The following is a 24,807-nucleotide window of genomic DNA, read 5'->3' on the forward strand; positions in this document are numbered from 1 at the left end:
TCTCTACTGTTTACCTTATCAAGGTCTTTTCATTGTAAAACTGGCAGCACATGTTGCCAAAGACCAGGCCTTGAACACCACAGTAAATCAGATTAAGGCCCTGTGCAATGGTTCGCAATCCACCAGAGAGAGAGATCAGACAGATGCCAGAGAGGTGTTAACACGGGCCACCTTGCAGACATCTCCAAGAGCAAATGTCTGAGAACCCAGGGGCCTGAGACCCAGCTCCAACTTGCTGTCATCATCAACCTTAGGCAAAATATGTGACTTCTATGAATGTGCAAGTCCCCTTCTGTAAAGACAAAAAACCTTATTTTTATTGTGTTCCTTTTATCTCAGGTTCCCACCCTGAGGTCAGAAAGCAAGTAAGTATCCCTGAAGTCAGAGAAATGACTTAGGTAAATGCATGCCATTCTCATCAGCCTGGTGACGCTGGGAAATATTGATAAGTAAGAGTCTTAGAGAAAGAGCAATGGAGGGAGAGGGGCAAGAAAGGCTGGGAGAGGCATGACGGAAAAGACGCACATGGAATAAGGCAGGAAGGGGCCCGAAGGCGCCCAGCTCAGATGGAAACACTGTCCAAGCACAGTTTCTCAGTGGGGCTGGAGGCGCGGGGTATCTCACCATCCTCGATGTCGTAGGCGTAGGCCGAGAGGCGCAGGGTGGTGGCGCAGTATTCGCACTTGAAGCAGCTCCGGTGGAAGAACTTGCCCTCGGCACTCAGCCTCTCCATCACGTAGACCCGCTTCTGGCAGAAGTAGCACGTGTCGCTGCCTCCCAGGTTCTGCGGGAACTCCTTCTTCATGGAGCCCTGCAGGAGGTGGCAGTCGGGAGGAAGGGGAGCACCTCAGGGAGTGCCACACAAGCCCTCCTAGAGGCACAGCCTGGCGAGAGCAAAGCCAACCCTCACTAAGGGGTCTGCTTTGAGACAGACTACTAACTGGCTATGGTCAACTGTGCTCTCGGCTCTGCCACAGAGTGACGGCACCGCCACGGTCACTGCCTCCACGTGCTGACAGAGAACACTTGGCACAACCGCGAAAGCCCGGGCCAGCCTGCCGCTGACGAGGGAGCCAGCATCACAGTACTTCACACCAGACTTGAGTAATGCTATGATACAGCCTGGCGACGCTGCAAAATATTGACAAGAAAGAGTCTTAGAGAAACAGCGATGGAGGGAGAGGGGCGAGAAGGGATGGGAGGGGCATGATGGAAAAGACACACATGGAAGAAGGCAGGAAGGGGCCCGAGGGTCCCCAGCTCAAATGGAAACGCTGGCAGAGTTCTGTTCTGAGGGTAGCTGTATCTGTATCTATTCTGTGTTGACACAGTTCACATGAATACATGTGGGTCCCTGGACTCACAGAACAACTACTGCAGTCTTAGGAATTTGGTATCAAAACCTAGACAACCTCAAAAGCAATTACTGCATAGCATACACGGGCTACACAAGTTATAAGTGACCCAAGCACACAGGTGTGTTTCCCATGGCTGTGCTGGGTCTAGCTAGACAGTGCCTGGAGGCATCTCTTACCAGTTCCTTCTTGTCTAGAAGGGCTTTGGGTGGTTCTTTCCTTTGAAGCTGATTGGCTATCTGCTCAGCCAATGAGCTCACTCCGCCCGTGTACATCTTTATATACTTCTATCGGTTGAAGATTACAAAATGACCAGAATGAAGGGAAATGAGAAGGAAAAAAATACATAAATTAAGAAGACACGGGAAAAAAAGAAATCTTTGGGAAGTGCAATTTAAATACAAGGTGCAGCAGCAAACCATGCCAACACAGTGCTCACAGGCAGGGAAACCAGGTGGAAGAAAAACATCACGTCAGTGTCCACACAGGGGTACCGGCACAGGCAGGACGGCTGCAGGGAAAGTGTCTTCCTCGGGAAGAACTGGGTCTCTCCCATCTCTGTGGAATGCACAGTTCCAGGGAATGGTGGTAGAAGGCAGGGCGAACGCGCACAGAGACGGGCAGGCAGGGCCTGGGTCCTGCGGAGCTGGGCTGCGTTCACAGAACTCGAGGGGCACCCCCATGCACGCAGCGGTGCCCAGGCTGACCCCGTCTTTCACGGTCCAGGAGGCCATCTCCTCACTCAGAAGGAACCACGCTTGCTCCTGCACAGGCCGCCTCTGTGTGGGTAGCGCACATCGCCAGCTCTTCCTGCTTCCTGATGCTTGGCCCCACAATGCCTGCCACAGGCAGCGAATGCTCCCAGGCTATTTTGGAAGAAGCCTTCTCAGCCCTTTCTCCCTGCTGATGTTATTGGGGGTCTGAGGGCAGCATGATGAGGCCCGTGTGGCCCATCCAGGTGCTGAGGCCAAAGCCTTCTAGGCTGGGCTGAGCATGTTGGCCACGAAGTGTGGCCATGCAGCCAAGCTGCTCCACCAGCCCAGGGAGGTGGGAATGTGTTCTAGGCCAGGAGGGATTATTTTAGAGGTTGAAGAAAGGTAAGAGAAAAAAACCCAACCAACTCAAGCCTCTTTCTGGCAACACTGAAGAAACCACAGGAGAAAGTTCCACGCCTCCATCGTAAGCCGCCCTGCCCACACCTAAGCTGGGCGCCCAGGCAGCCCCGCCTTGACCTGTCCCAAGCGGAAGTCCTCCAGAGACTCCCACGACCAAGTCACCCTTCCATGTGGAGATGGCCACGCCACCATGTGGGTGACGCTCCTCTCATGAACTTCATGGAGTAAGGGGGCTCCCTGCCCCCTGGGGGAACCTGACCCTAATTCTGACTCAGAAACTCACCATGAGCCATTATCCTGGGGATGCCAACAGCCCCCTTAGGACATGGCCTGAACGGACAGACGCATAAGGCCTCGTGTGAGGAAAAATCACAGAAGCACTGGGCAGGGGGAAGCAGGCGCTCGAGGGGCTCACAGATGCACACATGACGAAGCTGTTCTTGTGGCTCAGCTCAAGGCTCAGCTGAACTGCAGAAGCAATTATGGTTTTTAATTCAAAAATAAGATTCCCAAGGATTGGTACCATTTGCCCATTAACTTCACAGATTATACCTATTAGTGGTCAAGACAAACACGTGGCTCTCAGATCTAAACCTTCTTTAGGGACACTAAAGAAACTGAGGCTTGGGACAGACAGACACCAGGCAGAGCTGAGCAGATAACTTAACAGCTGACACTGAGGGAGCAGAAAATGGCATTTCTCTCATTCTGCAGCAGGCACGGGGGAGTCTAGGCCAGATGCCAAGTATGAAGCCGGGACACCAAGCCAGCCCTGGGCCCTCACTGCTTAGCCAGGACTCTTCTCTCCTGAACTAAATCATCTGGGATTAGTTGAACTAAACCTGGGGCTGCCTGCACAAAGCCATCTGCCACATTCAGTTCTCAGCAAGTCGGCAACACTGACAAGTATCCCTGAAAGAGAGGTGAAGACTCAAGTTCTATTTGTTTCTGGCATGAAAAGCGATGGTTTCCTTCTCATCACTCATAAAAAATAGCAGAAATGTGGCAATTGCGAGATCGATCCCACTGAACACCATACGTGTGCATATGCTACCATGGACATAGGCGTCAACCCAGGCACGGGAAATACCAGCAGGAGCGGCAAAGAGACCTTCCAATCTCTCTAGAAACTCCGTACAACTGGACCAATGCTACTTCAGGTGACAGCCGCGTTCATTCCTCAAATGATGACAATAGGCAGCCAGAATATCGCATTGTCACCCCTCCATTGAGGTGATTTAATTACACTGTGGTTCCTACTTTGTAATACATATTATTTTGGAAGACATGTGAAGTTAAAAACGCCAATGGCTGAAAAACATTTATCATTATTTGATATAGTTGAAATAGGATCAAAGCGGGTTCACATTAACAGACCTGGATGTGTCAGATACAGTTGGACGAAAGCCAGCAGCCACTTTAGCTGAGGAGTGTGCCACAGACCTCACACACAACACCGACACAGGCAGACAGCAACACATGCAGCCGGCTCCCTACAGGAGACGGGCCCAAGCGAGGAACGCTACAACCTCCTGGGGTACGTGACACTTGCGAAAGTGACGTGAGTGGAGGCTGCAGAGGGCAGAGTTTTAGTGAGTCCTAGGCCATGCTACCTGTCGGAGGGAGTCGGAGGAGGGAGAGGCGGGGCGGGCAGAGGAGCGGAGACTAAGAGAAAGCTCCCACTGGTCGACAAAAAATCGACGAGGTGGTTCAGGCTCTGGCTATAAAATACAAGATGGAGAAAAACAGAAGTAAACGAAATGTTAAATTAAGTCACACACTGACCTCTGAACATAAGATGGCTGGCAGTTGTAGTCTTTTACTCTAGACCTTTATCTAAATACCATGTGTAGTAAAAAAAAAAAAAAGTAGCTCCAGAAGCATAAGTAGCCCATGCAAGGCTTCTGTTTTGCTTTTATCTGTCCTTCCCTCAGGCTTGCAGCAGAGCACACCCTGGAACGTGGTCCCGCAGCTGTGGGCCGCCCGGCACAGCCTCGGCCTCCCTCTGAGTGGGTAAGGCAGCCAGCAGGAGGGGCAGGGGGTCGGCTTGTCGACTCACATGCTCTGTGCTCTGCCGAGAGCAACTCCCGGCCTGAGCTGGGATTTCTCCAGGGCAAAAAGATTCTCCCACCACCCCATCACCCCACTGGCCTTAGAAGTAGCAGGCAGCGGAGACAGCAAATCTAGAGTGAAGCTCGCTCCTTCTACAGAAGGGCCAGGAATGCAGCATCTCTTCCTTCCGCTTAGTGCTCAGAGAGGCTCTGCTTGCCAAAGAGCCAGCTGAATCCCAAGCAAAGATGAGGAGAAAAGACTTGAGCCCAACTCCTCTGCAGACTGCACATAGCACACGTAACAAAACTGGGCAAGGGTCTCCCTTAGCCGTGGGCCCATGCAGCTAGGAACCCAGTCCCCACAGTGAGGCAGTGACTGAAAGCTTTGGCAACCAGTAACTGCTTCGTTTCCCACCAGGTTCAGAATGAACTATTTACAGGTGGGAAGGACAGCATTAAGTCATGGTGCTAGGGAGCCCTCTGCTCCTCCAGCACCAAGCCAGATCGGTCACACTCCCTACCTCAGCCACGTGCACTTCATAGCTCCGTGGGGTGGCGACATAAGAGTGGCAGTTACCTGGTACTTCAACAGCCTCTGCTTCAGACACTCAGCCAGCTCCTTGGCCCTGGGCTCAGCAACACAGGCCCCAGAGAGAGCTGGAGAGGATGGCTGTAAGCACCACCCCCCAGAAGGAAGCAAGAGAGAGACTCAGCAGCCCCCTGGGGGGCAGAGCAGTCAGAGCCAAGGGGAGGAGTGGGGGACTGGGTAGAGGTGGGGCAGAGAGGGTGAGTGCACATGCAGGGTTATGGAGGTTATGGAGGTTAGGGAGGTTATGGAGGTTAGGGAGGTTATGGAGGTTAGGGAGGTTATGGAGGTTAGGGAGGTTATGGAGGTTATGGAGGTTAGGGAGGTTAGGGAGGTTATGGAGGTTAGGGAGGTTATGGAGGATGGCAGCAGAGTCCAAGAAAAGAACTTAAGTAGTGTCCTCAAAAGTATCCAGCCTGGAGCCCTGCACCAAGGAGTGCAGAAACCAGCTCAGAGGGAAAAAGAGAGAAACATCTCGGCAAGCCTTATTGCCTCCTGAGCTCAAAACCCCAACTCATCCCCTCTCTGCACCGCAGCCCTAAACTTCAAATTGTTTCTCACTGCCAATCTCTCCTATTCAACATGCTCCCCTCCCTTCTTTTTTTTTTTTTTTGAGACTGAGGCTCATTCTGTCGCCCTGGCTCTGTCGCCCAGGCTGGAGTGCAGTGGTGCGATCTCGGCTCACTGCAAACTCTGCCTCCTGGGTTGATGCCATTCTCCTGCCTCGGCCTCCAGAGTGGCTGGGACTACAGGCACCCACCACCATGCCCAGCTCATTTTTTTGTATTTTTAGTAGAGACAGGGTTTCACTGTGTTAGCCAGGATGGTCTCGATCTCCTGACCTCATGATCCGCCTGCCTCAGCCTCCCAAAGTGCTGGGATTACAGGCCTGAGCCACCGCGCCCGGCCTTCCCCTCCCTTCTTCTTTTAGGCACTGTTTCATTAAACATTATCAGCATTTCATTAAATATGCAATCCCCAAAATGGAGGGCACTGCCCTGCTCAATGAAAAGGGCTGCTTTCCTTTTTGAGGGGACACAGCCTGGGAAGAAGGGAGAAAGGGGCTGGGCACACAGCGCCGTGCGAGAGCAGCCCCAGAAAGGGTGAGCACAGTGGGGTGAGGCCATGGAAAGGGGGTGGGAAAGACTCCCACCTCCAGCCCAGCCTCCTCTCCCGGACCCAGCACCAGGTTCAGGCAGCACACACACTGCCCGCTGCTAGCCTGGTGAGAGGGCGCAGGAAGATGGCACTATGATTAGCTCCTATCGGGTCCGAGGGGTAACCTAATTTACTGCTTGGCCATAACTGCATTTCTCAGAGAGCAAAGGCAGAAGGGAGTTAGAAGCCAAAATGGCTTTTGTGAGATTAACATCTAGAGATGATCCTTCCCGCTAGCTGCAGAGCCATACCCACTTGGAGATGTTTAAAGGTAGGAATAACAAGAACAAAAGTTTCATAAAGTAAGCCGGCTTCTTTGACTGGGCATCTCGGCTATCCCTCACATTATACGATGGCCAGCTGCAATCAGTAATTTCTCCCCTCAGTTTTTCAGAAAAGACTAAAGCTTTCCACGGGTACAGCCCCATTTTGCATCACCTACCTTTCTCCCCCTCATTCTCATCCCACTGGAAAAATCCTCACGCTGGTAAGGGCTTTGGCTCTCTTAGGATTTCCACTTCAAGATCTGTGACTGTTGAATGCCACTTGAATACTGATCTAGACCCTCTCCCTAAGAAGTTGTATCTGACAGTCCAATGCTACTACTCTACCACTGGCACATAGTTTGGGGGTAGAAATAGTATGGTCTTGGAAGTGGAACAGTGGGCAGAAATGGGAAGTCATTAAGGCCCTTTACAAGAACACACACATTTAGGATCAGCATCCCATCTGAATGCCAGATGGGTGACTGCTTGACAGTGAATGCTATTTGCATTGGTCAACACTGCTAGCAAAAAGAATTCTGGCTCTTGGCTGGGTGACAAGAGAGTGCAAAAAGCAAGGGGAGGGGGCTGTCCCCCACATCCCTTCCCGCTGCCCCACCACCACAGCGTGCCCCGTGTGCTTGGCTCTCAGCATCCCATGCCACGGGTTCATGCTCTTTTACCCTCTCATGGTGGGGGCTCTGCTTGCCACGGTTGTCAGCATCAAGATCCCTGTATGTCTGTTGGCAACAAAGTAGAAACTTAAGCTCCATGCATTTCACTCTATTTGGACCTACTAAACGACAGTGGGAAATTCAGGGGCAGAAATGCAGAGTTTGACACCTATCCCCTTCCCCTACTAACCCCATCCCCAGGTAACCATAATCCCATCTGTATCAAATCCCATGATACAAGGCCGACCTTCTGCACAGCCATTCCGCCCCCCATCAGCCTCCGATGAGGCCAGCTACACGGATCAATAAAGAACTATGGTTAGTACAAAGGTGGAACAAGCATATTTCCTTCACACAGTGGCATAAAATCAGAGGCATCAAATGGAAGGTTTAGAAGGAGAGGCAGGTTAAAAGGGTGACACATTCCACAACGAGACATTTTAGAAAGCAAAGGTGAGGAGGTGGAAATTGGCTAGAATAAATGATAAGACAGCAGTCCAGAGGAAACTCCAGAGTGGGGAGTGGTCCCTGAATAGGAGCATTGGGCCAAAGCATAATTTACTAAAGGGAGAAGTGAATGTGTTTTTGGCGAATGGACGGGAAGGTATATGTGAAAGGGTAGAGACCTGCAGATAGGGACATACATGGCCTTGCGCATCCGAGGAGCCAGGAGCGGCAATCACAGGACCAGGGAAGGCTGCTGGCATTACTCTTTGGCTGGCTAAGGGTTTACCTTACAGCCACATGCGAGTGGAAAAACAGCCGCAAGGCCTCTGACATGGCTGCTCCTATCTAGCACCCGTGAGCATAATGTCTCTGTGGGCAGAGGGAGGCTGGAGCGTAGCCCCGGTCCCACAAGCCAGATTCGAATCTGGCTGCATTGCTTACTATGTGGCTCAGACACGTGACACGGCCTCTCCACCCTATGCTTCAGTCTCCTCCCTGGTAAAACGGAGCCAGTAACAGCACCTGCCTCACAGTGTTATTGTGAGAGCTGACGGAGACACGGCTTGAGAAGAACTGAGCGTGCTTCCCAGGCGACAGCGGATGCTGAGGACGGCTAGCTCTCCTGCAGATGAAGGCACCCAGCAGCTGCTCAACCTGCAACGGCTCAGTTCTGAGAACCATGGACACAGGAGGGGCCTTTAAAATCAGTCACGTTACTACGGTCACACTTTAAATAGGCCACCTTAGGTGGGAAAATGTCTTTCCATAGATCCTGCTCTTGAAACTCACATTTTATAGAAACATACCATGAAGGTCAACAATGCCATCCTACAAACATGCTGCAGACACACGCCTGCTGTCCTCACTGGCCACGGCTGCGGCTGGCTATGGGGCCGCTCCTGAATGCTGTGCCTGGCATGCGAGGCAGGCGGGAGGAGTGTTTGTTGGAAGATGCTGAACGGGCAAGAGGCAGAGCTCCCAGAATCAGAAGGAACGAAACTCACGTGGAGAAGCCCTGCGGCAGTGCCCAAAGGCCGTACCCCACCTCACTGTGCAGCGAGAGAAAAGGGCTGCTTTCAGTGGGGTTTTAGAAAAAGAGGCTGCTCTCAGAGCTCCTGGGCCTCGGATGCATGACAAACTTCAATTACAGCTGAACTTCTAGTTCATGGTGGGACAGTGGTGTTTCCATGATGTGGGTGGGACTGCCAGGGTCAGGTGTGAATGTAGGATGCACCATCCTGAGGGCCGTAAAAGTTGCTTCCACCACAAACAGTTTCTACACATGGCCTTTCTTCTTGACAGTTATTGCTGGTAAGAGGGAAAGTGACTTGGTCTCTACACTAGTCACCTACACAGACAGGCAGGCAGACAGAGACAAGAACACGGAGCATGCAGAGAGGATCACCTGCTGGCTGCCACGTGCCCGACAGGGAGGTGGAGTAGGGGGAGGAGACAGGGTGATCACTTTTTTGGGGCAGGTCCGAGAACACTCCTTTTCCCGTTGCTTTTACACCAACAGACACAAACAGAGAGAACATTATTCAAACAGTGGCTACGTGGAAGCTGGTTCTGGGAGGACTGAAGGGTGTTTGTCAGAAGCACCCCAGGGAAGCCTTTCCTTGCCCCTGCATCCTCAGAGGGCAGCACAGTGGTCTCCCGTGGGTCCAGGTGGGACGTGCACCTTCTGATAGGCACAGCCACAGAGGTGATCTGCGGGACTGGGGAGAACCAATGGTGCAGCACTTTCCAGGTGCCAGGGAGCAACAGTTTTCTCAGGGAAGTTGGGGATACAAGAAATAGGCTTGCTGATGAGTAGAGAGGGCAAACAGGCCAACCACTAAGAGGGGACACAGAGACCCCCTCTCAAGGGCTTGGTCACGTGCATCCAATGCAGCGAAGCAGCAGCCCCTTCAGGGAGCAGCTGTGACAGTGGCTGGCACTGCTGCCCTCCTCTCAGTCCCTGCACTCACAGAGGCTCAAAGGGCTCCAGGAAACTAACAAGGAAATGCAAGAAAGGCAGGAGCATGATGTCAAAATTAAATGTGTCTCACTAACATGTGAATGCCATATACACGTCCCTGGCTTTTCCCTCATTCTGCCCCCTCTGTATTCCCTTCGAGAGTCTGTCTACGATTTACAAAGCCACTGGTATTTGAGAAACAATCACACATTCCCAGGCCTCTCTGATACCTTCCAGGGAAAGTCTCATTTCTCTGTGCCCAGGTGACCCATGGGGCAGCATGCAGGCAGCGGGGGAGCAGGGAAGCCACGGGGCCTGGGGAAACAGCCCCGTACTCGCTCAGAGCTCCCATGACAATCTACTTCCAAACTAGGGCTGGTTAACGCACAGAGCTTGCCTTCAGGATGTGTTTCTGAGATCAAAAGGCAAAAGGGTGGGGAAGGGAAGAGCCACAGTGTTTACAAAGTAAGGAAATAAAGAGAAGCCACTGGCAGGCTGAGCTGCTATTATTTTCCCTCTTCCATACGATGACCCAGGCTGAAGCGGGCCCTTCTGTCAACTCAGCTATCACTGCCCTGCCAGGCAATGCCCTCCTGCCTCTGAACCACCTCCAGAGAAGCACCATGAGTCACAATGGGGTGCCGCCAGTCAGCCCTGCTTCCTGAAGGGAGATGCGGAGGGCCAGCCATGGGGGGCATCAGATGCAGGGCCTGGGTACCACTGGAGTGCCTCTGTCCCAGGCTTCTGCAAGTATCTGGCACTGCAACTCCAACTCTCAGGAGGTAAATTTAGAAGGCCCAGATGCATGATTCAGAGCTGAGGAAGTTCTATGTGAATACTGTACATTTCACATGGACGTAAGAACTGTGAGTTCTGGTTCACAGTGCTATCTCCCTGCCACCTGGTAAATTCGCAAATCCCTACTGGATATCCCCCATACCAAAGAACCTAACGGGGTTCTCACCGCTAACGATTTCTCACCAACCAAGTCTCATTTATACATCTGCCCAGCTACTGTCTCCAACTGTAATCTCCGGTGCCCATCCCACAGAACCTGCGTTTGACTTTCACGGTTCTATTCCACTGCCCATACAGCCTGCCAGTCTCCTACTCCACCATGACCATACTGACTCAAGTGACAAGCTGCACTGGCAGGGACTACCAACATTCTCCAGGGAGAGGGCTTCTGGCGGCCCCTCAGTGCTATTCCAGCCACAACCACCTGTTCCCTCACTCGCCTGCGTCACTCCTGACCTCCCTCTCCCTCTGTTCCTCCCACCTCAGGCACCTGTTATGAATACTGTAAGAGGTTTTGGAATCCAATTTAGAGTTCACTTTCCCCTGCAACAGATCCTCAACTAAGCATCATCTTTCAAATCGTATCTTCCACCTAGACATCAAGGCAAAGGTTAAGAAAATAAAATGCAAGTAAACTTCCAATTAGATTTTTCAGAAGACTTCCCTCATGCACAGAGAAAGAGTGAATTCATCTTCTGTTGTGAGTTTGGACACTGCCCCCAAAATTCCATCTCAGCCTTTTGGGCCCTGCCTTTAATGTGCTATGTTTCAAAGAATGGTTACAAAGGAACATTTTTGCCTGAATGTAAGTAATTTAAATAAAACCCAACTCACCACTCCTCAGTATCTCCTAACAATAAAGTCACTTTACAGCACAGGAGGCTGGGGAGACCGACTACGCAAGGCACTGACGGCATCCCTCTTGGCATCTCAGCAAACCTAAATTACACTGGATGACGAGGCAGCCAACCCTTGCTCCACTCGAGAGCAGGGACTTGCTCAGCTGTGACATGGAGGAAACGCAGCTGGGGCTCCCAATTCCTCTGCTGGGTTTTCTCTTAGAAAGCGCATGCCGTCACCTGCCCTATTCTGTACTACTTAGGATAAGCAGTTTTCCAGGAGATCCTGCCAAAGTTTTAGTGAAAATTTCCAAAAACATTAATTTAAATGTAGAGAAAACACCAAGAAAATGTCCAGGAATACTTTCATCCAGGATTTAAAACAAACACAAACTCATAGTTCCAGACTATTTTCCTGGATAACATTCTCCTATTTAATGTAAAAGGCTCTACACCCCAACTCTCAGGCCTGACATACTCAGAATTCTCTCTACCAAGGTCACGAAGAAACATGCTAGAAAAAAGTCAACTTGAGACAAATGTGACAACAGCAAACCCAAGAGCGCGGGTACCCATGGGTGAGCCACCTACCACACAGCTTCAGCGAGTTTCAAACCAAATCAACAGTCTCCCTTTTAACTCTTTCTCAAATCCCCATAAACCATGCAATCAATCAGCACTGCCTGTTCAATGCTTTTCCAGAGCTACTACTCGAATGAGCAGAGATTTCCTGCCCTCATGAGCTAGGATTCCAGAGCACAGGCCTGAACCCTGGCTGGCTCAGGAGGAGGGGAAGGAAGGCCTGGAGAGACAGCACCCATCCTGGCCCTGGCAGTTCCTTTACCTGTTTCCACTGGGGGGTGGGGGCAGGACGAACCTGCCCAGGCAGGCAGCAGGACGGCTGGCTGGCCCCACGCTCTTGTGTCAGCTGGGACACACAGGCCAAGTGTGGGTGGGGACAGGACATGGAGACAAAACAAAATAAAAATACATTAAGGTGGGAGAAGAACAGAAAGAACTTACAGGGGACAGCCCCACATCTGTAAACTGTGGGGAAGAGGGAGGATTCATTCTTAGAAAGTCACACTTCTTTTTTTTTTTTTTTGAGACGGAGTCTCGCTCTGTCGCCTAGGCTGGAGTGCAGTGGCGCAATCTCGGGTCACTGCAAGCTCCGCCTCCCGGGTTCACACCATTCTCCTGCCTCAGCCTCGCCGAGTAGCTGGGACTACAGGTGCCTGCCACCACGCCCGGCTAATTTCTTTGTATTTTTAGTAGAGATGGGGTTTCACTGTGGTCTCGATCTCCTGACCTCGTGATCCGCCTGCCTCGGCCTCCCAAAGTGCTGGGATTACAAGCGTGAGCCACCGCGCCCGGCCAGAAAGTCACACTTCTAAAGCAAAGCTAACAGCCTCCCTGAAACCAAAAGCAAATGCAAAAGAACAGAAAAAGGGAAACAGAAGCTGTAATACGCGTCATCTCTTTTCCAAGCTAAATGGTCTCTGAGTCTAAACCACTCATTCTGATTTGGAAAACTAATATTCCCACCCAAAATGAGGAAAGCAACCTTCTCTTAGAGGCAACCTTCCTCTAACGGACAGCATTCCAGCCTTCCCAAGACAGGGGCACCTGGGGCTGCCAGAGCCTCCAGACAACCTCAATTGTTTATCAATGAATATCACCACCTTTTCTGTGAGCCACAGCATGAAAAGACTGGCATGCAAAGACTAGATGTGGGAGGTAGTTAATTATGGCCAGACTCCAAGCAAAGCTGCTCCCACCCATCTGGTCCATAGGAAGAATGGCTGATGGGCATGGAAAAGACGGAGAGAAGGGAAATTCAGAGAAGCAGCCCCTGCCCTCCGGCTGCTCTCTCCAGTTATCATGGAGATTTATGAGACACTTTCAGTGTGAATCTCCAAAATTCCAGCCCCGCCTCTTGCAAGAAGTCAGAGTGACTTTTAGACAAGCAAGGGGAGAGACACGCCCTAACCAAGACACCCCAAGCCACAAGCTGCTGCCATGCACTCGCATGCATGGCGTGTGGGAGTGCCGCTTAGCACTCAATGCTCATATTCCTCGGGAAATATCCCGGGAAACAGCTGCAACACACAAAAGAAGCTTTATCATAAGAACGTTTATCCAAAGATGAGAAACAACTCGAACATCCAACAGTAGAGCAACAGCTAAGAGAAGCCTGATGCCCACACCTTCCAGAAGGTGCTTGTAAAGAGCAGGAACAACATGGGAATGCCTACGGTTAAATGAAAAAAGGAGAATCGAAAAGTATATGTTAAGAATGACCCCCATCTACAAAAACAAGAATACACTGAAAAGAACACCAGAAAGAAGGGCAGGAAAATATTAACAGAATTACAGGTGGCTTAATTACCTTTACTGTACTTTTCAGCATTTTCCTCAGTAAATGTGTACTTCTCTAGAATTTAAATATGTCTGCAAACGTATACAGATGTACAGGTATATGAATACAGATTTTTTTAGATCCCTCTGCTGATTCTTGTCAGTGGACACCTCAGGCCTGAACGCTGAGGACGGAGCAACCCTCAGAGCCTGAAGCAAGCATATACAGGGCTCCTCTTTGCTGCAGTCAGGTAAGGGAAAGCCAGATGCCAGCCCATGAACCCCAGGGTCTGTGACACAGCCCATCTCAATGGACGGAAAAGATCCCCCCTTCTTGTGTGCCCTGACCAAATCGGTGTAGGCGAGGCATAGGTTGGGTTTACCTGTCTCCGTATGCCAATGGACTGTGCAGGTGCATTCTCTTCAAATTTGGCCAGCAGCTGGGTCGCCATGTACTTCACTTTGTTTTGGTTCCCAACGGCAACGTCCATCCTCCTGTCTGTCAGAGTGCTCACCAGGGTCGGTCTTTCTCCTCTGTGGCCCCGAGGAGCTTCCTCCTGGTCAATGACAACCCCAAAGAACCCGGCGCTGTGACAGGAGGCTTCCCCCATGCCCCTCCCTCACAGAAGTGCACTCGGGACCTGGCATGGGGGCTGGTGGTCTGGCTCAGCTCTCAAGGTTCCCGTGTCCACACGGAGACAGCAAGCCTGGAGCTAGGGCCGTATAAAGAGTACTGGGACCTGTGCTGGTACTGCCACATTCCAGGAAGCCACTGCCCTCGAACACGTGTGATCCAAAGAGACTAGGAGGCCCCGGTGCACATGTGTGCATCCCTGGTGTGCTCTGGAAAATTAAACAAAGGTGGCCGGGCGCGGTGGCTCACGCTTGTAATCCCAGCACTTTGGGAGGCCGAGGCGGGCGGATCACGAGGTCAGGAGATCGAGACCACGGTGAAACCCCATCTCTACTAAAAATACAAAAAATTAGCAGGGCGTGGTGACGGGCGCCTGTAGTCCCAGCTACTCGGAGAGGCTGAGGCAGGAGAATGGCGTGAACCCGGGAGGCGGAGCTTGCAGTGAGCCGAGATTGCGCCACTGCACTCCAGCCTGGGCGACAGAGCGAGACTCCGTCTCAAAAAAAAGAGAAAATTAAACAAAGGCAAACATCCACAGAAAAAACCAGAGAGGCCAGGCATGGTGGCTCACATCTGTAATGCCAGGACTTTGGGAGGCCAAGATGGGTGGATCGCTTGAGGCCAGGAGTTTGAGACCAGCCTGGACAACATGGTAAAACCCCATCTCTACTAAAAAATTAGAACAATTTGGCCGGGTGTGGTGGCTCATGCCTATAATCCCACCACTTTGGGAGGCCAAGGTGGGCAGATCACTTGAGGTCAGGAGTTCGAGACCAGCCTGGCCAGCATGGTGAAACTCCGTCTCTACTAAAAATACAAAAATTAGCAGAACATGGTGGTGCATACCTATAATCCCAGCTACTTGGGAGGCTGAGGCATGAGAATCGCTTGAACCCTGGAGGTGGAGGTTGCAGCGAGCCGAGATTGCACTACTACACACCAGCCTGGGTAACAGAGCCAGACTCTGTCTCAAAAAGAAAAAAAAAAAATTACAAAAATTAGCTGGGTGTGGTGGCACATGCCTATAATCCCAGCTACTTGGGAGGCTGAGGCAGGAGAATTGCTTGAACCCAAACCCAGGAAGCGGAGGTTGCAGTGAGCCCAGATCGCACCACTATACTCCAGCCTGGGCAATGGAGCAAGACTCTGTCTCAAAAAAAAAAATAAAAAGAAAATAAAAGGAAAGAAAAAGCCCAACAGAAATTCTCATAAAGGATGAATATGAAAAGACCTAGGAATACCAATGTGGAAATGAAGAATTTTAACCAAAAAGGGCTATTCCACATGACCATTCTAGCAATTCCCCAAGTGAATCTCACCTCCTCTGATTGACTGGTCTTTCTCCTCTTCCCAGCACCATCCAAGTCCTTTTCCTTTTTATCCTGTACCAAGGGAGGAGGGAAACTGCATTATTCTAGCCACACATACCTTGACATTAGCTTTGCAGCCAATCAAGAGACTCCTCCACATACCTTGGGAGAACGCTTCCGAGAGATGGTCTGGCCAAGTTTGCTTAGGAAGGAGATAGGGGATCTGGTGCTGGCTATCAGGACTGCTTTCTCCTCGGCATTTAGGTCCAAGGTGTCTGGGAACAGAAACCAGTGATGTTCAAGCACAGCCCTTGAGGGTGCCGCAAAATCTGACCAAAACTACTCTCCCTCGTGCATGGTTCGCAGAGCCTCAGAAGGCTCTAAAGGTTCACCAGCTTCATGACAAGCATGTGGTCTCAGTAGGAAAAGCCACAGAGGAAATGCATACTTGGGTATGGACATTGAGCCTTCTTTTGTTCATCTACATAAACAAAAATGACTCTTCTTCCCAATCTACTTCAGTTACCAAAACCTGCACTTTTGCTTTTCAAAAGTTGGAAGCTGATTGTGATTGTTAGTTACAGCAGAGTGCTGAAGGCTCATTTTTGTGATAAAAATTTCAGGACAGAGAGGGAGGGAGAGAGAAAAGCAGAGAGGCGATGAACTCAGGGTTCCTGGTTTTAGTGTATGCAGATGCCATGCTCTGAGCTGCACACAGATGGGGGTGGCACTGAATGGGTACGTCAGTGTTAGAGCTGTGGCTTTCTGTTGTAAGAATGGCATGGCTAACCAGGAAAAGCCACAGATCCTTACAAGAATATATGGGCTGGAAAGCACTCGAGGGTGGTAACACAAGCTTTTTGGATTTCAATGTTTCATTAGTAACAACAGCAATTTTTAAAACAGTCATTAATTCGTAGTAAATCACTAACATTTATTAAGTACTTCCACTGGCCAAACATCCTTCTTGGCACATCACAGTGTAATTATACATATTATCCCCATTTTACACCCATTACCCCATTTTACAAGATAGGTTGACGGAAAGTGAGACACAGGAAAATTAAGTAACTTGCCTAAGGCCAAGTGGAAGCCTGGGATACTGTAAATCCAAGTCAGACCCCACAGCCAACACTCTAGCCTCACACTACACTTACTCTAAGGGACAATTAATGACAACAGGAATATTTTTTGTAGCACTACGAGAGCCTGAGGCAGCAGGCTGAGACCCAAGCAAAGAATTTTGGGAAGTGCTAAGAAGTAGGAGTAGAAAGAAGCCAGAGAAGGCACAGTGACAGGAGAAAGAAGGGGGACAAGAGTGGTTCAGGATCACAGACATGGAGGAGACAAGAGAATTCCAAGAAAAGGGACATTGTTCTCCGGCGCTCAACAATGCAGAAAAGCAAGTGCACGAGAGATGGGAACTGAGAAAAAGAGTATGAGGTGGGAATCCTCCTCACTGGGGAACAGCTGCGGTAGCGCGGTATGAAGAGAAGCCGGATTACAACCCATTACAAAGTTTGGGCCGTGCAGAAGCAGAGGCCACAAGCACAAACCACTTCTTCAAAAAGGCTGGCTCTGAGAGCACGAGCACTAGAAGGTGGTGAATTCACGGAAAAGACTTGGTACAGGAATGACTTCTGCATTTTTATAAATGCAGTGAGAAAGAAATGAGGGGTTGAGAACATACTACTAGAGAAGGGAGAAATAATGAAGCAAAGCTCCAGAGATTTCCCTGACAGCTAACTGGTAAAAACACAGAGTAACTTTGTGTTTGGTGGCACTGCTGTGGGACAGTCGGGAGGAAGGAAGGAACAGCCAGGCCACAGCACAGCAGCAGGGGGCTGCAAAGCAGCTCCTCCCAGGCCTTACCGCTAGAGGGGAGGGAGTCCTTAAACATCTCGTAGAACTGAGTCAGGTACATCACCATGGACAGTTTATCAGGCTCCCCCACGGAGGCCATTTCTTTGCCTGTCATGATGGGAGAAATGCCCAATTCCTTCTCAGCAATGTCAAAGGCCAGTTGGTTATTCTTCTCCACACTTTGCTCATCCAAAGAATCAAAATCTCTGAGAAACAGGACAAGGAAAAGGTATCAAGAAAGGTTGACTGTCCTTAAACAGAAACACAGTATCCTGGAGTCATCGTCTTTTCTCCGTTTTCAGCTAAAATCCAGGGTGCTGCGCATCACTGACATCTGAGAGCAAACCTGTCTTATCTCACCTCTTGTTCTTTTTCTTTTTACTGAGGAAAAGCAAAGCAACCTCAGGAAGTGATTAAAGGTCTATCCACCAAAGAAAAAAAAAAAGGAAAAAGTCAAAAAACTACTCTCATTTTTCTAGTAACACAAATGTACTACTAAAATGTGAGCTCGAGAATAGGGACTGGCTGGGCATAGTGGTTCACACCTGTGATCCCAACACTTTCGAAGGGTGAGGCAGGAGAATTGCTTGAGCCCAGGAGTTCAATTTAAATTAAAAATTTAATTCAAATTAAAAATTAGGTAGGCATGGCAGCATATGCCTACAGTCCAAGCTACTTGGGAGGCTGAGGCAGGAGAATCACTTGAGCCTGCAAGTTCAAGGTTGCAATGAGCTATGACTGTGCCACTGCCCTCTATCCTGGGAAATAGGGCGGGACCTGTCTCTAAAAATAAAAATAAAAAATAATAGGAACTATCTTTAATATATCTTGATCCTTGTGTATGGCCCATCCATATTAAACTAATGTCAAAACATGATACATCTCCTGTTTGGATCAGATTGCTCCTACAGGCCTGGGACTATCACCCACCATGGCCCTTAGACCTGACGAGTTAAGGTACTAAATCAGCTCTGATCAATCTTAGCCTTCTCCTGGAGGGGAAATTCCAAAATCCTCCTCAAATAATTTTTCCATTGCTAAGTTTCCTATTTAGATTAATGGCCATTTCCTACTGGGTTTAAGCCTCTTGCTTTTCAGAAGACTGATCACATTCTTCTTTACATGACTTCAGGTTAACCCAGCAGCCCTTATTCTGTGTTAACCTAGGACCCCACAGCATTTTCCACTTTCTCAAACTCTTCCTCACCGTAGGTTCAGCCTCTGAAACTATGACCTCACTGCTGCTGAACAGTGCCGCGCTGTCCCTGTGCTACTTTGCCTTCCTGGAAGACGGTCCCCTAACCTTCTCCAGGCGCCCCTCCACCCCCACCCGCTAGGCTCCATCAACCACTTCTGCCTGTTCCCTCTGGAACAGAGCTGACTCACCTGCCCATCCTCTGCCACTGATCACAATCTTTCCCAAGCTGCTCTTCCTTGCCCCACTCCCTTTCTTTGGCAGGAGTGAATAAGCCCTATTTTTACTTACTTGCTATCAACTTCTGGGTGAGCTAAGTGACAGGAGCACCAGAGGTCACTTACCTCCATCCAAGCACACCAGAAGTCCCCATTTGTAATCCACACTGCACAAGGCTATTTTTACCAGCTCTTGCCTTGTCAGTTTATAACCATCATATAAATACTAACTATATCTTGTAGGATTCCTTAAGCAATCATTAAACAAAACAAACGGAAATTGGCCCCTTAAGTGGACGTAATGATGAAAAGGACAGGAAACCAAAATAACGCAACATGCTCTGCTTCTGAATCCTTCTGTTTGGCTTCCGTGGTAACAAATGCCGATGGGGGAACCTGGGTGTGCTGGTCCCCGCAGCTGACCTGGGGTCACCCTAGAGCTCTGATTCTGTAGACAGGTGAGTGGAGAATGGCCAAAGGAGATGTCACTGGGATAGGTGGGTAGGACAACAGAGTATGTCTGTAAAAAATGCAGTCTTTAACATAGAGAAAATACCAATGAACCATCATAAATTGGTCAAGTGTTCATGATGTTTTGCTTTGTTAGTAGTGACACACTTGCCTTGAGCTGGCCAAATGTTCTAGCCAGGTTTCCCTTGTGACCCACAGAATTTGAGAGATAGCTGGCCGAAATGAAGAGTTCAATCAGGGCCAATCAACAGTTTTCCTTTGTGGGAAGCTAACAGGCCCAGGTGGGTGTCAAAACCAGTTTTTGACTTATGAGAGTTGTGATTTTTAAAACTCAGCTATAGGAGCACAAAAAAAAATTGGAAAAAAATAAAAATAAAAATCATTCCTGGGTTGAGCTATATAATACATGACATACAGAGTTTCAAATATAATGAAATCAAAATCACTGCCTTCTAGAGAAAGTATCTTACTATGTACCTCATTCTAGGAAAAAGGACAAAATGTTACTTGATAGCAGAGTGGTCTGAGATCCTTGGAGAATATAAAAAAAACCACAAAGTTTGATCACAACTTACATCAGGTCAGGGCGGTATCTATGGATAATTGCACAAAGGGCCAAGCCACTTTTCCAGGACATGGTGAGATCTGTCACGTTTACCCCTGCATAGCCATCTGTCTGCCTCTGGCACCAACCCAGCAGTTTGCTTGAACGAGCTACAGACTCTAAAACAACAAAACACATTATTATTGGAGGTGTGGTCACCTGGTAACGCTGACAGAGAATCCTCTTTGCAGGACACATGTCCACTTTCCACTTTGAAAAATTACTGAGGGTAGGGACAAAACAGTCAACACTAGTTTCCATGCAAAGAAAACAGTGAGGAATAAGGTTATGCAAATGGTATCATGACAGTGAATTCTAAGAAAAGAAACTACTAGTTTATCCAGACTCTAAGGTCAACGTCCACCCCCCAGCACCCTGAGGGACCACAGCCTGACAGCCACAACCCGCTGTCCCCATGGCACTAAGGTGGAAGAGCGCCACCTACTGTGTGGCCAGCCTGGCTTACAGCAGCTCTGAGTTCTCGGACAGTCGCTGGCACCTGGCTGAGGAAGCCTTCCCCCTCCAAAGTAACACTGGGAAAAGGAGAGGAGAAAAGGCTCCATTCTATAGGGTGGCACGTTCAACCCAAAGCACCCAGGCCCTTGCACTTCCAAGGCACTGCACAACTTGCCAAGAGAAGAAGCCCTGCAGGGCTCTGCTGACAACACTGGGGCCCCAGACCAGACAGTCCCCGAACAGAGCTTGGCACCTTGTACTATGAATTCTCAACCCTGAAAAACTGAATAGGCAAACACATGTGCTGGGATGCTTTTTACAGTTCATTGAAACGTCTTCTAAAAAACAGCCTCTTTAAAAATCCTATTATTAATCACATCAGAAGAGCTCTGATATGGGCCATTCAAGAGAATCTATGAACTATTTATATCCAAGAAAGTCTGTTCCCTTACCGAGGGCAACTGAAGTTTGTACTAAGTCATTTAGTAATTTGTGAACATAAGCTAAAAACCAAGTATCATGAAAATCCTGTTTCATTTAGGTTTTTCACCGTGAAAATGTATTCTGCGATAACACATGAAACCACTTTCTGGTGCCATCTCTTGGCTCAGAAATGAGCTTTTACTCAGATCTGTCTCCTATGTGTATATCCAACCATCCAATATGTAAGAGGCAACTTCAATATTCCATGCTCTAAAATAAAAACAGTGAATAAAGATACACTCTGCTTTCAAAGAGAAGACGCTCCAGTGGAGAAAAATGCAAATGTTTCCAACTGCCTGCTGGTTCTCACATCCACCCTGGCATCCCAATGGCACATCAAATTCACAATGTCCAAATGACTCAAACCTCTCAACCCTCTCAGCCCTCCCTCTGCCTTGCTTACACTGATGTAGCACCATCTACAAACACCTACCTCTTGCTCCGCAAGGCGATCAACTGCCCCTGCCCATCGACTTCACCTCCTTACCATTCTCTCTCACATAACCAACAATGGCAATGACCATCCACCGCAGGCCCGGCATTTATGATCACAATGTGAGGTAGACACTGCTACCCCACTTCACAGACAAGGAAACCGAAGTTCAGAGCTATTCAATCGCCTCTTCGAGGCCGCACAATTCACCAGCGGCAAAGCTTGGCCTGGGACCCAGTTGCACCTGGCCCAAAGTCTGAGGTCTCCTCCACTGCCTCCTCCCTTCTTCATCCCCAGCATCACGCCCAGATCTAAGCCTCCACCACCTTCAGCCTGACTATGGCGAGGTCTTTCTACCTGGTCTCCCTGCCTCTGGTACTTCCCTCCTCCATCCCCTCTCACGTGTGGCTGACCAGGTGTGCTCATGTCATTCTCTTTCAAAAAAGTCTTCAGGGCCTTCAATACATACAAAATCTGGAGTGGTCCTCACCTGTCACTGAATCCTGGCAATGTTGCAGGACCCAGCCAAAGACTTCTTCCACAAAGTCTTCTCCCAAAACCTTAGCTCTCACACTCTCTCCCTCCCGCCCCTCTGCCCAGCGTCTGTATCTGGTTTCTCTCTGTGCTCTCATAACACCTCAGGCCAAGGTAATTCTGTGTGGTGGAGACCTGTCTTGTGCATTGCAGGATGTTTAGCAGCATCCCTGGCTCCTGCCCACTCGAGGCCAGGAGTACCCACTCCCAATCATGACGATCAAAAATGTCCCCAGACAACTACCAAGTATCCCCTGGAGGGCAAAATCACCCCGGGTTGAGAGCCAGTGGCTCAGAGAGTACTTCAGCCACTGCCTCGGACTGCACCTTATGGCTCGGTGAATGAGTACAGACTTCTCTGAAGGGGCTGCCTGCATTTTAAAAAGCCACCACCAGAACTCACCATTGCGAGTCAATTTGGGGGTGGTTCGGGAATTCACCAGGCTCTCCATTTCCAGGTGAATATCTTTTGTTTCGCCAGTGTCATATAAATGGCGCACCTGGCAGAAATTTACAAAGTCAAAAAGAAAGAAAATCAAACATCAAGTAACAAATTCCTACCTAAGAGCAGAATGGCTGAAAGGAAAGTCTGAGATAGAAGGCTAGGCAAAGTTCAGACATAAGTTAGGATGATGACCTTTAAATCCTTTATGAAATAAGGTGGGGTTAGAGAAAAACAAACACATTTTAACTGTGGGACTTTGTGCTAGAAATTAGTTACACAGGGCCAGGTGCGGTGGCTCACACCTATAATCCCTATACTTGGGGAGGCCTAGGCCAGCAGATCGCTTAAGGCCAGGAGTTTGAGACCAGTCTGGGAAACATAGGGAGGCCTCGTCTCTACAAAAAATTTAAAAATTAGCTGTAGTCCCAGCTACTTGGGAGGCTGAAGTGGGAGGATCCCTTGAGACCAGGAAGTCAAAGCTTCAGTGAGCCGAGATAGTGCCACCACACCCCAGAGAGCCTGGGCAACAAAGCAAGACTCTGTCTCAAAAAAAAAAAAAAAGAAAAAAGAGAGAAAAAATTAGTTACTTGGCCATGGAGGTCCCTCTAAGAGTCTCGGTTGGACTACTAATAATGCTGCCTCTTAACAGAAGGCCTAAAGGTATAAACTTCAAGTAGAAGGTGAACAGAAAATTACACCAGGGGCCGGGCGCGGTGGGCAGATCACGAGGTCAGGAGTTCAAGACCAGCCTGACCAACACAGTGAAACCTCATCTCTACTAAAAATACAAAAATTAGCCAGGCGTGGTGGTGGGTGCCTGTAATCCCAGCTACTCAGGAGGCTGAGGCAGGAGAATCGTTTGAACCCAGGAAGTGGACACTGCAGTGAGCCAAGATCGTGCCACCGCACTCCAGCCTGGGTGACAGAGCGAGATTCCATCTCAAAAAAAAAAAAAAAAAAAAAAAAATTACACTAGAACAAATTCTTTCAAGTGAACAATCTCTCTTGTCCTCACAATAATCCTGTGAGTAGTCAGGGATTATTATTCCCATTTTTCAGGTAAAGAAATTGAGGTTCAGACAATGTAAGTCACACGTGACTGGCAGCAACAACACAGATGGAAGTTACCTCTCCTCACTAAGGGGCAAGTGCTCTTCCCTACGATAAGAATTTGAATTAGGAGACGTGACATAAAGGCCTGGATTTTTATCACGTTTGATTTTCTCTAAGTAATTTAACAACTCTATGCCTTAGCTCTCAATCTGTTGATGGAAAATAGTATCTACTTCTACCAATTCAGAGAGACATCTACCTGGATGACTAAAAAGTATCCTTGTATGTGTAGTATTAATAGGTGCACGCATCTCAACAGATCAGAATTCTCATCAGTCCTGCAGATGGGCCCAGATGTAAATACTGACAAGAAGGTCTTACCTGGCTTGGCCGGAGGAAGTTGACGTTAATATTGGGATACCGAGTGACGGGGTCGATACTGTACTGGCTGAAGTTCTTACTCACATTCTCAGGGGTGGTCTGAGGCAGCAACCTGTAAATACTTTCCCTGCAATAACACAACAATATACTCAGAGTCGGGACCGGCACCATGAACATCTCCCTCTTGTTTCGTGATTGTTCTGACAGCCCAGCAAGTCACCTGACATGCCGACAAATCCTCATCCTTGACCAGTCTTCTTGAGTCCTACATCAGCCCCTGCTCCCCACACCCACTCGCAGTGACCCCACAGGAACTGACCGGGTAAGAGCCGAGGAGAGACAGCAGGCACAAAACCGTGAGCGCCCACAGATGCTGCCTCCAACTCAAAGGGCCACATTTACTCTTTTACTTTTTCGAGCATCCCAATATTTACTTCAATTTTAAAGAAAATCAACACAAAAAAGAATAATCACTATATTTAGTCGGAATACCTTAAATAAGAGACAAAATAAAATGATATCAACTCCCAATTTCATTTGAGAAATCTTGTCTCTAATTCTTCTGGTCAAGGCATTAGTTCTTTATCAGAAAGCAAATCACAGGATTTTTATTGCATTTGCAAAAATGTGCTTCAAAATATCCCATTTAGGGGTTTGAGAAACATTTATAAGCAGTTTGGCATTTTCCTCGGAATTCAAAGCTACTTTTAATTTCTTCTCTGTCAGTAAGAAATTTATCTTGGAAAGGAGTAAGAGAAGACTTAGTCCAGGAGACTCATCTTTAGGTTTCTATGATTTTATGAAATCCTATCTTGCCTTTCCTCTTTTCCACATGAAAACATCTTTAATTAAGAAGGCAGAGAGAGAAGAAGGAACTTGCACTCTGCCTGAGAGTAAACCACTCCTTCTTCCCAGTTTTCTCATGAAAGGAACCCCGGGTTACTGCCCATTACCTCTCTGCCAGCACTTCCAAAGGGCTTGTTCCTTGAGACCAACTTCGGACCATCCAGGCAGAGTCCATGGCAGCTAGAAAGCCCCGGGCTATTCCTGTTCCCATTGGCCAGAAAGGCTGTAAATAAGACATAAAACAAATAATTAAAAAATAAAACACCTTTCAAAACGG

At 48.9% G+C, this 24,807-nt stretch overlaps 1 protein-coding gene across 12 annotated transcripts in view; it reads right to left on the reverse strand.

The window, feature by feature from the left end:
- Window positions 1-24,807, reverse strand: part of MICAL3 (microtubule associated monooxygenase, calponin and LIM domain containing 3) — a 225,285-nt gene that overhangs the window by 81,190 nt on the left and 119,288 nt on the right. For 9 of the 12 annotated variants that reach the window (XM_032753933.2, XM_032753937.2, XM_032140052.2 and 6 more), the window contains exons 9-19: window positions 24,638-24,753; window positions 23,685-23,811; window positions 22,209-22,305; window positions 19,871-20,018; window positions 17,421-17,617; window positions 15,711-15,823; window positions 15,558-15,620; window positions 13,988-14,161; window positions 4,084-4,191; window positions 1,535-1,642; window positions 625-811 (exon numbers count right to left, since the gene is read on the reverse strand). In XM_032753933.2, the coding sequence (XP_032609824.1) occupies window positions 625-811; window positions 1,535-1,642; window positions 4,084-4,191; window positions 13,988-14,161; window positions 15,558-15,620; window positions 15,711-15,823; window positions 17,421-17,617; window positions 19,871-20,018; window positions 22,209-22,305; window positions 23,685-23,811; window positions 24,638-24,753 (1,438 nt within the window). Of the gene's footprint in view, window positions 1-624; window positions 812-1,534; window positions 1,643-4,083; window positions 4,192-12,090; window positions 12,175-13,987; window positions 14,162-15,557; window positions 15,621-15,710; window positions 15,824-17,420; window positions 17,618-19,870; window positions 20,019-22,208; window positions 22,306-23,684; window positions 23,812-24,637; window positions 24,754-24,807 lie in introns of all 12 variants that reach the window. The other 3 variants (XM_032140059.2, XM_032753942.2, XM_032753941.2) reach the window with 2 other exon arrangements.

Source organism: Hylobates moloch, unplaced genomic scaffold (assembly GCF_009828535.3).
Source record: "Hylobates moloch isolate HMO894 unplaced genomic scaffold, HMol_V3 SCAFFOLD_19, whole genome shotgun sequence".
Lineage (NCBI taxonomy): Eukaryota > Metazoa > Chordata > Mammalia > Primates > Hylobatidae > Hylobates > Hylobates moloch.